Source organism: Coffea arabica, chromosome 4e (genome assembly GCF_036785885.1).
Source record: "Coffea arabica cultivar ET-39 chromosome 4e, Coffea Arabica ET-39 HiFi, whole genome shotgun sequence".
Taxonomy (NCBI): domain Eukaryota; kingdom Viridiplantae; phylum Streptophyta; class Magnoliopsida; order Gentianales; family Rubiaceae; genus Coffea; species Coffea arabica.
Window position 1 is genome coordinate 1,767,610 of NC_092317.1, and position 11,530 is coordinate 1,779,139.

The window sequence follows — 11,530 nt, forward strand, 5'->3', positions numbered from 1 at the left end:
AAATATAAAATTTTCCCTTGAACCCTATTTTCTAATTAATACCAAGTCAATGACATCATGGTTCCAGTGTCCGTTAAAGAGCCTTTCTATAGCAATATTTTAATGTAGGACATAGGCAATGAGAATTTGTATTGTAAGATTACATAATAGCTCATATTAATGAATTAATGCAATTAAGTACAACTCAATCAAATTACAACTCATCCTGCATTTGGGACAACTAGTCGGATAAATATTGTTGCAGGCCATGACAATTTGAGAATTTTCAAGAGCTTTTTTTTTTTTTTGTTGATAATGGATAGATTTTGTTACATGTTAAAATAATAATAATATAGAGATGAAATTTGTTACATGATTAAAATTTAAAATAGGGATAATTCAGAAATCTCCCCCCCCCCCACGTTTTTGACTATTTCACTGGATTCCTTATAGGTTTCAAAAATTACACTAATCTCCCTTGAGGTTAATTAACTTATAACATTAGATCCACTTAATAATTAAAAAGTGATGTTAGAACAGAGAAGATAACATGATTCCATCATTGCCTCTCATCTACTATATTATTTAATTAATTTAATACCAACTCATACATTAAAAGAAATACACTAAAATTTGTTGTTTATCATTAGTGATCAAATCATATATAGCATTCAAAAAATAGTATATCATTTTTATTTTTTTTTACTTAATACAAGATCCAAATTACTCTTTTTAGTTAAATACCCATTGTCAAACATAATCAATAATAAATAATAAAAAATATATAATTAAAATATGGATTAATCTTTTCTATACTGACACTACACTGTCAGCATTGAATAAATGACAACTATGCAAAATTTGATTTTGAAATTCAACTTTTGCACACATGTCGTTAATCAAACGGGGATAGTGTATACATTGTTAGTGTATATAAGATTTACTCTTAAAATATTACATAGAACAAACTTTAACATTATAAATATTATTGTTAACACATTAAAATTAATTGTTGAGATTTTTATGATATTAAAATTCACACCTTGTAATATTTTGGTTGCAAAATTTTTTGATTGAATTCATAATTGAAGTGTAATTTGGATCTTACATTAAAATAAAATATTTAGAATGATACACTATTTTTAATGTCATATGTAAATTAAACTCTAATGATAAATAGTAAATTATAGTCTTTTCTTTAGTATTTGGGCTTGTATTAGATTAATTAAATAATTTAGCAGATAAGGAACAATGGTAAAATCATATATTATCTTCTTTCTCCTGATATCACTTTTTAATTATTTGTTGGATCTAAATGTTACAATATAATAAATTTTAAGGGAGTTTAATATAATTTTCAAAACTTGAAGGGAGACAAGTCAAATAGTCAGAAACCTTAGGGGGAGGTTTCTGCAATTATCCCATTAAAATACTGTGCTTAATACAGATTTTGTCATGAGGTGAACCGAGGACTTGATGATCATATGACCGCCATGTGAGTATAGCATGACTTGAGAAAATATAAAACGGAGGAGAGAGAGAATGTGTATTATTATTGATAGAGAGAGCTTAACACTACTGTATTGCTCCGCCTTAGGCAAAAGAACGGTTCGCTACTCTTTAATTCCCATTTTTCTCCTCTAGAGAGAGAAAGAGAAGAGGGGGGAAAAAAATATTTCACTGTCCTTTTTTCTCTAATAAATCTGTACGTGGAGGATTTCTATGTAGTATTATTCGTTGATTTTTGAGTTCGGGGATGATTGAATCTGAATCCATCCAACATTTTACATGAAGCTGCGATCCTTAAAAACCTAGAAGAAAGCGATCGTCTTTGTTCCTTTTTTTCTTTAACTTTGTTTTGTTAATTTTTTAAACGAAGTGATTGTTCATTTTCTCTCTGGCGCAATTTTCGATTGCTGTGATTTGATTTGGCGGTGGTGTAGTTCGATTTCTGTAGTTTTATTGGGCCCAAAGAGATGAACGGTGGTGATGGTGGAGAGGTCACGGCAGCTCCTCCGGCGGGGCCACCACCGCCGCTCGAGTGGAAATTCTCTCAGGTTTTCGGTGAACGCACGGCGGGCGAAGAAGTTCAGGAAGGTACAGTTGCATTTAATTAATTTATTGGACTTTATCTCACTCTCTCACTTTTTGGATCCATAGGGTATTTAGTCTGGGTGTAGTGATTAGGGTTTGTAAACATGTTTTTTAATCTGTTTTTTGGATCGTCAATTGTTGAGAAGTTAGTTGATTTATCTGCAATTGTTGAATGTCTAGTGTGGATTATTTCAAGTTGGATTGCATGTCTTTTGTTTGTATAAGATTGGGAATGAACAGTGTGAACTAAGTCAATCAAGTCTAGTGTAAGTTTGGATTTTTTAAAAAAATTTTCCGGAATGCATGCTGTAATTTTTGAACTAGTCTGGATCTTTGATTTTCTTAGAGATGTTTGAATAGTGTTTTCCAACTTTCTATTCTTGTTTTTCTGTTGGATTGATATTAAAGACCTCATTTTACTGGCTTTAGTTGCAAGCAGCAATGGTGAGTTCAGTTGGTAAGTATCCTGGATGTCAGCTTTCCTTGTTTTTCTGGATTACGTTGATCTTTAGTTGTCTGCATGGAGTTATTTGTAGGAGGTTGTGTGAATATGCATAGACAACACGTTCAGATTGTCGTGCCAACGGTCATGGACAGTTTGTTCTGCCGTACTGGAAATCTTGGAGGAAAGGTAGTGAATGTTAGACGACAAACCTTTCCGCAAACTACAATAATCTTGGGTCAAAAGGCAGTTCAGATTCCGTGATGTGGCATATGATAACTCGCCGCTTCCCTATAATATCAATTTGTCTTCATTGAATATGGCCTAAGATTGTCAAAGAAGGTAGCACGCTCTTTGCCAAAAATGAGGAAGAGGCGCAAGACGACATGTGTTGTTGGTTTATGAGCCAAGATTTCTTAACACGGTATATTTAGGTTTGTGTTTCACGGAAGGGAAGGCAAAAAGAAGGCTGATTTGGCTTACCTCACCCTTTCAAACTAATCTTCTAGAGTCGTTGGATTTATTGATTGGTGGACAGCCAATTTGGTCCACCCATGGTATTGGTAAGCTGCGGTTCACACGTTTCTCTTGCTGGCTGCTATCCGACACACTCTATGGAAATATTGGTCAGCATTGAAGTTTTTAAAGCATGATGACTGGAGTCGTGCCATGCGTCATTTTTGTTAAAACTAAGTACATGTGTGTCATGTCTTGTAGTTAAGACTTGTTGGCACGTGAAATTTGAACGTTGTCAATGTCTTGAGAATTTTTTTTATGGTGTCTCATTCCTTTTCCTTCTCTGCAAAAGTAAACCCTTAAAGAGGAGGATAATTACCTTAAACCTTCATTTAGATGAAGGTACTTCTCCCATTTATAGGAATGCTTGAGTTCTATTGTGAGCATAACAAGGATGAGATTTTTGAAAATATTTTCAAAGTCTACCAGGGCAAGTCTTTAGGATGATGATGGAACTGTCACTTAGGGCTTTCTTTAGAGACTTTAACAAAGATCTGCATGGCAGAGGAACTATGCTGGTTTACGGTTATACTCATCATGCCATCCACATGTAAATGCTTTCCTTGACTAAAGGGGAAAACATTTTTAGCCATGCTCAGTATTGTTATTTATCAGTAACGTTTTGTGGTTCCAAAGTCTAGTTATTATTGGAGGGGATGGTGGCAGCATTTTGATTTGAACTGTAAACAGATGGTAAAAGCTATCAGTTGATTTTAGTTGGAATGACTGTAAACTCCCAACACGTGCATGGTGAATTGGCATAACTTTCTTCTGGTCACTTCCTTCTTAGGTGCCAGTAGAGTTTATAATTTTTGAAGCTCTTTCACCTGCATTATTGCATCATTTTTGGGAAAGCTAGAACACAGGAGGGGAACTCATCTTTGATGTTTCTTAAGGAACTATGTCTGATAGTATAACTTTCATCATGGAGTCATGCAGGGTAAAATCATATTTGTATGAGGAATGGGCGCTTTCATTTGCTATATAATGTTTCACTTGATTTTACCATGAGCATTTGTAGCTGGGTAGGCTTGAAGCTTTGCATGTGTGATTTGTACTGATGAAACCAGTCTTAATCCTTAAGTTGACTGGCGTGGATGCCCTGAGTTAACACATTAAAAACTGCAAAAGCATTTTCTAGCATCATGACTGTAAGTACATTTGGGCTTTTGGAAAAAAATTTAGGCCAGTCATGAAGATTTAATTAAGAGATTGGTGAAAGGTATGTTCACATGATCTATGTCTGGATTTCAATTCTCTTTATTTTACATACTAAAGCTCTTTAGCTTTCTCATCTAAATTCATTTGTCCTTTTCAGAAAGGATAATGTTTCATGATTGTTGTTTGCATGATGTTTTGAAGTTTGAGAATCATGGCAAAGTGGCTATTGACAAGAACTAGTGTTTATGTCATAATATTAGTCGCATGATCATCTTGATAAGTTTGATATTTGATATCTGCTGGACGGTGTTTTGTAATATTTTCCTTGTCCTTATTTGCAGTTGACATCATCTCAGCAATTGAGTTTGATAAAACTGGCGACCATCTTGCTACCGGTGACCGTGGAGGCAGAGTGGTGTTGTTTGAGAGGACAGATATGAAGGAGGTATTTTTATGCGCTACATATTTCTTTTATGGTACATTTGAGCAAGTAATTGTTGCCTAAGAAAGTAGAGACATACAAACAATTCTTACTTATTGTATTATTTTCTCTTGCAACAATCATAGCATGGTGGAAGTCGAAGAGACTTAGAAAGGATGGATTATCCAGCGAGTCGGCATCCAGAATTCCGTTACAAGACAGAATTCCAGAGTCATGAACCTGAGGTATGCCTTTATTATGTCCTTCTTTTATCTCTCTAACTAAATGTTAAACAATAAAAGAACGGCCAAATGTTGTCAGAGATTTTTTTAAATTTGTCTTAAAATGTACACAAAAGGCATGGTAAAGGAAATTTATATGTGAAATGTAATGATTAGGGCGAGATTTTTAGACTTCATATTCCCGGTAAAATTCTTAAGTACGCTTGTCGGGTACTTTTATGTCAGGCTCCCGCTTCTGGCAACCCTCCAACTATGCTTAAAATTGCACCCAAAAAAGAAAAAAAGGGTTAATTCTATTCCTGTATCTTTAATGTCTTCACATCTTTTATGTTCAGTTTGACTATCTGAAGAGTCTGGAGATCGAGGAAAAAATCAACAAGATTCGGTGGTGCCAAACAGCTAATGGTGCCCTCTTTCTTCTGTCCACTAATGATAAAACAATCAAGTTTTGGAAGGTAAATCACCTAGATCCACTATTATTGGATATATCAATAATTATGCCAACTAGCAATCTGTTCCTGTCCTATCTGATTTGACATTTTAATGAAACTATGAGCCCTTTCATGTGCACGGAGCATCTTTTTTTTTTCTTTAATATTTATCTGCTGGACTATATGCTCCTGGACTATGCCTATTTTGGCTCTGCATGATGTTGAAGGATTCTCTTTCTTGCTACTGATTGTGCATCCTTTATGACCTCTGGCTCTGGTATGAAGTACTCAGTAAAGCTGTGTTAGTGCAATATTAAAATCTCTCCTCTTGCGAGTAAACAGTGTGCTTTGTTATTTCTTGAGTAGTCAATCATTATATCATGCTTCAATGTGTCTTTTGGGCACTAAAAGTTTATCTATTGTCAAACTTTCTGTCATGATTGTAGAGGGCCTATGAAGAGTGTGCTTTACATCCTTTTTGGTTCAATACATTTGGAAGTTTTGGATCAACACATTGTTTGTGATCTTTTGAATTTTGATAGCAAAAAAATTTGCTAAGTTCGTTTCCATTTTTGAAATAAAACAGGTCCAAGAGAAGAAAGTCAAGAAAATTTCTGAGATGAATATTGATCCATCTAAGGTTGTTGGAAATGGTAGTGCTTCTAGTTCTACTGTTTCATCCAGTCCTAAGCCATGTCTTGCAAATGGAGCCTACCCCGATAGATCATATAGTTGCTTGAACAATGACATGACATTTCCACCTGGGGGCATTCCATCACTGCGTTTGCCCGTGGTAGTTGTACTTCTTCACAGCTTACAGCTTTTGCGAGATTTTACATTATTTCTTGGACAATATGGTTGTGTACTAGTTCAAATTACATCCTTAAAGCAGGCCACTTTGCTTCACCCAAGTTGACATTTCCTGATATAAACTTTTATTTTGTCGCTTATCCAACATATTATACTGACACAAGCACCATTGCAATTTGAACTAGACTTTGACTCAATCTTCCGAAAAAGCTATCACAATTAGGAAGTGCTTGTATCTAGGGTAGTGGAACATGAAGAAAGACATTATCCGACTCTTAAATGCTACTTTCAGCTTTTGCATAGGTGGCATTAGTTTTCTTGATCACATTTGTATTTTCCGACTTAATTATTTTTTGATTGTATAATGCAGGTTACAAGCACTGAAACTAGTCTTGTTGCAAGATGCAGAAGGGTTTATGCTCATGCTCATGACTATCACATTAATTCAATTTCAAATAACAGGTAAGTATTTGCTATTTGTTATTTTTATGACTCTCTTGACACTTATTTGACTCTTGTTATGTAATGATGTTGAAGCACTCTGATTAAGGATTGATGATATCTCTTGGCTAATGATGTTCTCGCTAAAATTACAACGGAGCAAGAGCTTTTACAATTTTTGTTTTGTGCAAACTTCTCTCTTCAATTTCTCTTTGATTGGACTCCTGGTCCTCATTTTCTGCTTTTTCTATTTCTTTTCTGAGGGGGGAGGAGGGTGGGGAGCTTATATTGGCTGGGATACTTGCAGAATAACTCATGCAAGGACTAAGAATTTAGATGGATGAAGGATCTAAAGTACTAATTGAAAATGATGCTGATAAACTTTTAGATGGAACAGTTATGCTGGACGTTATATGGTCTCGCTAAATATTCTGGAAACAACCTTTTTGGCAAAAAAGGAGCAATGACAATTGACTTGTGTTGTTGTAGATTCTGTAATTAATACTTCATGACATTTAATTGTTTACAGATAGTGTTGAATTTGCTTGTGACACATTGTGAATGAGCTTTTAAGAAGTTGACACTATTCCAGTTGCTGCTACAATCAGTAGTAGTTCCTCTTGCATTCTGCTATTTGATTGCTTGAAAATTTTCTCTGCTTTTATATGTAGTTAGCCTGTTTCTGAAACCTCTCTCTCTCTCAGTGATGGTGAAACATTTATATCAGCTGATGACTTACGAATAAACCTTTGGAACTTGGAAATTAGTAACCAAAGTTTCAATATAGTTGATGTTAAGCCAGCAAATATGGAGGATCTAACTGGTAAGTTTTTGCATTTTGATTTGAGTACTAGTCTCATACAATAGGCCAGTTTTTCCATGTTAATTATATATCTTTTTGCACCTTTGCTTTTTTTGAAGAAATAATTATTATAACTGATTAAGATGATGCTACTTACTTAAAAGGATCATTTTACATTTTCGTGCTATTCTTGTGCTGTCATTTGAGTGTTTTTTCAGCAGTGTTAGAAACTCTCACTTGAGATGCCATTGTTTGAGAAGTCTCTACTTCAGTATATTTGCACAAACCATTATTCCTTGTATTATTTGATCAGCTTCAGGTCAGAAATGCAATTTGTTACATAATGGCTTGCACAATCTTCATTTATTTATTTACTTGTTTATGGAGATAAATTGAGGTTCTTTTGTAACTGAAAATGTTATGGGAAATATCAATTAGAGGACCCGTCACAGAATGATTCTTCTCTCTCCGAATCCATGATAATTCCTGTTGTAAAAGCAAGCATCAGTTATGTTTGGTTTTTAGTTTGTTCTCATTATTATGGTAAAATTTCAGTTACTAGAATCAAATACATCCTTTTGTATATATGTATAAAATATAGAGCAAATTCTTGTTTATTTCCATATTTGTTCATTGGAATGTGATGTTCAATTGCAGGTGTATGTATGGTAATCTTTTCCTGACAAAACTAAAATTTAAGTCTTAATGATGCTTCCTTTTTTTAAAGAAAATTGATCTTGTATGCTAAAATATGAAGCAAAGAGTAGATGATTTTGAAAATAAAAAATGTGTTTATTATCTTTGGATTTGATTACTCACTCGTATTCGCTTTTGCATTCCTCATTTATGCATGTATTTTCTTGTCAACAACATTTTGGTGTAGGCATGATCTATGTTTTCTTGCAGAGGTCATAACTTCAGCAGAGTTTCACCCTACCCACTGTAACATGTTAGCATATAGTAGTTCAAAGGGATCAATTCGTCTGATTGATTTGCGGCAGTCAGCTTTGTGTGATTCACATTCTAAATTGTAAGTGCTAAAGATTGCATGTTTGTCTTCAGCTATTTCACATGAAAGTTAAAAATGTTTCAGAAAATATGAATTTAAAAGTTGGCTGGCGATTTGTGAATCAATTCTCTCTCATTAAGAAAAAAAAAAAGCATTGTTTATTTAAATTTTTAGATATAATTGTGTTGATGCTGAATGCCCGGTGGACCTCAAGATATTCCTTTTGTACACAGGTTTGAGGAACAGGAGGCACCTGGTTCAAGATCATTTTTCACTGAGATAATAGCTTCAATTTCAGATATTAAATTTGCAAAGGATGGTAGATATATTCTTAGTCGTGATTACATGACCCTTAAGGTTTGGTTTTTGGGCTTTATCCCCTCCTTTTGGCTTTAAACAAGATTATACATATTACTGTACAGATGCATGCTTTTCATGTTAATGTCCTGATCCCACTCTATGTCCAATTTTGAGAACAGGATTATGGCTTCTACATATATGATTTTCTGTGTTCTTGGTACATAAATTTGTATTGTCAGATCCTTAGATTACTGGAGTGGAGACTGACGAAGTAGAACTTTTTGGGTCATTTGACGTTTAGATCTTGCTGAGTGCAGTTTTATCTTTTGGGAAATGCATGATGCTAGTATACACTTTTTGCTTGGCGTTTGCAAGCCTAATGTGCTGGTTTATACATAATTTGCTTAAGAAAACTTCTTTGCTTTCATATTTCCTTGCAATATATGAAACTCCAGGCTCTCTCTATCCGTTATCCCTAGGGAAACTAGAATGAATTTGGTTGTTTTACAGGCACAGGAAACACTAATGAAAAGTGTAGGGCTGTTTTAAATTTGGCTTCTGACTGATATTTTACATTTTTTGTTCAGCTATGGGACATTAATATGGATTCTGGTCCTGTTGCAACCTTCCAGGTTCATGAGTATCTAAGACCAAAGGTGATTTACCCGAGTTTGTCTAGCTTCTTTATCAGAAAATTTTGACACTATTGTTGCATTTTGGAACTGATTAATCTACAATCATCAATATCCAGCTGTGTGACTTATATGAAAATGATTCCATCTTTGATAAGTTTGAGTGTTGCCTGAGCGGTGACGGCCTGCGTGTAGCAACTGGTTCTTACAGGCATGTAGTGAACTCTCCTCCTTTTGTTAGTTCTTAGTAAATTAAGTAATTGCATGATTTATAAAATCTGATTGCCTATATGTATGTGTTCCAGCAATCTCTTCCGTGTTTTCGGTTGTGCGACGGGTAGTACTGAAGCAGCTACTCTTGAAGCAAGCAAAAACCCAATGAGGTAATTTTGCTGCAATTTATGAAAAGTTTTAACAGCTGATTAAAGTTGAATTTGTATTTGTGATGTCGACGACAAAATAAATTGGTATCAATTTGTTTAGGAGACAAGTCCAGACTCCTTCAAGGCCTTCAAGATCCCTGAGCAGCAGTATTACCCGTGTTGTGAGAAGAGGTAATTGCTTTTATTGAAAAGCATATCGTGTTAGTTACCGAATCATTTGGTGTATTTGGTGCTTGTGCACTTGGATATATTCATGAAAAAATCTGGGATATTAATTTCAGGAGCAGAAAGTCCAGGAGTTGATGCAAATGGGAACTCGTTTGATTTTACAACGAAGCTGCTCCACCTGGCGTGGCATCCAGTGGAAAACTCAGTTGCTTGTGCAGCTGCCAACAGCTTGTACATGTATTATGCGTGAAAAGTTGGCAGCGAGGGGATTGTGTTGATCATTGCATAGTTGACATTTTTGGGTTGCTCTTCAAGAAGGCCTATTGGACTCGACTCTACCTCCAAATGCTTCATAACCTTAGCACATGCTTCTAATGTTGGGGAACAGAACAGGAAATTGTAGGATCAAAGAATAGCGACTTGTCATTGTCTCTGGGAAACCAGCTACCTTTCTTTCATCTTCGTCTACCCATTTTCTGCTTCACCCTATACTTTAAATTGTTTCCCTTTCTCTCCAAAGGAAAAGATGCAGTTCTGTTCTTCTTGTGTTGGGTCGAAGTAAGGAAAATTTGTGATTGTAGCTCTCCTACAAGTAAAAACTAAAGGATGTCCTATATGCTACTAGTTTTAAGGTATATGTAGTTTTTACTCAAAATCTTGCTGGGAAGGAGCTGCTGCTAACTTGCAGGGCCTTAAGAATATTTTCGATTTTATAGCATTATTTTTTGTAGGACCGTTTTAGCTTTGCTTTTGCCAGCCATTAACTAGTTAACTATTTTTTTGTAAAAGAAATTCAAGGTATTCTGGCTTTTTTGGTCATTTGTATTTTTACATGCATCTTGTGTAAGAGATTGTAACAACCAAATTGTAGTATTTACCCATTTGCATTTTTGCTGCTGCCTTGGGGTTGATGGTTGGCTGCTAATGACTGCCAGACATTCTTGCTGGTGACTTGATGAGAAATTGGTTCTTATTCCATAGCAAGTCTGTTTATTATGTGTCCTTCCTGTCGTCCCTACGGGAGCAAGGCCGATGGATGTGCTGGTTTCCTTCCCAATGGTGTGGGGTCGGGGAGGGTGTTTATGGGTTTGAGCCCAAGGTCTGTTTATCTGGTATAGTTCGTAAAAGGCCTTGGCTTGAGAACGTAGTATTCTCCGACTACCTGTAAAATGTTGGTTGGGCAGGCCCAAGGCTTTGCCCAGTAGTTCTGAGACAAAAAGAAAAGACTTCACGACCAAGGTTCATCGATCAAAAAAACCATGCATATTGACTCGAATGAAACTGAACCACTAGTACAGCGATGACGGTACGCAACCGCAGTTGGTGGAGATACTTTCTCCTCCAAAAAGAGCCTCTCATATGGGGCGGATCCCCCATGTTAATTTTCATCTTTCTCTTCCAAAAAGAGCCTCTCATTTCGGGCGGATACCCCATGTTAATTTTCATCATTGAGAAGGAAGTGTATAATGGTGTATAAATACATATAATTCGTATACTTTCATTGACAGCATGCAGCATCATAGTAATTTGGGATGATAGTTTTAGCATACGAACTGTCCAAAAATTTTTTTTTTTTTTTAAAAAAAAAAACTGTGTATTAACGGTGAATCTTTTTTCTTTTAATTTGAAAGGAAAATGATTGATACATGGAAAAGCATATTCAACATTAACAAAGTTAAATAAATGCGAACCGAAGCTA

The 11,530-nt window shown here is 35.3% G+C and overlaps 1 protein-coding gene across 3 annotated transcripts; it reads left to right on the forward strand.

Moving 5' to 3' along the window:
• The first annotated feature begins 1,530 nt into the window (after window positions 1–1,530).
• Window positions 1,531–10,728, forward strand: LOC113741577 (serine/threonine protein phosphatase 2A 55 kDa regulatory subunit B beta isoform). 3 transcript variants are annotated; one of them, XM_027269123.1, is made up of 14 exons: window positions 1,531–2,076; window positions 4,534–4,637; window positions 4,760–4,858; window positions 5,191–5,310; window positions 5,873–6,079; window positions 6,467–6,558; window positions 7,242–7,360; window positions 8,246–8,369; window positions 8,582–8,705; window positions 9,236–9,304; window positions 9,400–9,491; window positions 9,586–9,663; window positions 9,764–9,834; window positions 9,945–10,728. In XM_027269123.1, the coding sequence occupies exons 1-14, from the start codon at window positions 1,956–1,958 to the stop codon at window positions 10,079–10,081; spliced, it is 1,557 nt and encodes a 518-aa protein (XP_027124924.1). In that variant the 5' UTR covers window positions 1,531–1,955; the 3' UTR covers window positions 10,082–10,728. The 3 variants fall into 3 exon arrangements, with proteins under 3 accessions (XP_027124924.1, XP_027124923.1, XP_027124925.1); XM_027269122.2 differs by having other exon boundaries at window positions 1,534–2,076; window positions 5,873–6,082; XM_027269124.2 differs by having other exon boundaries at window positions 1,534–2,076; window positions 5,873–6,076.
• Window positions 10,729–11,530: the final 802 nt, after the last annotated feature.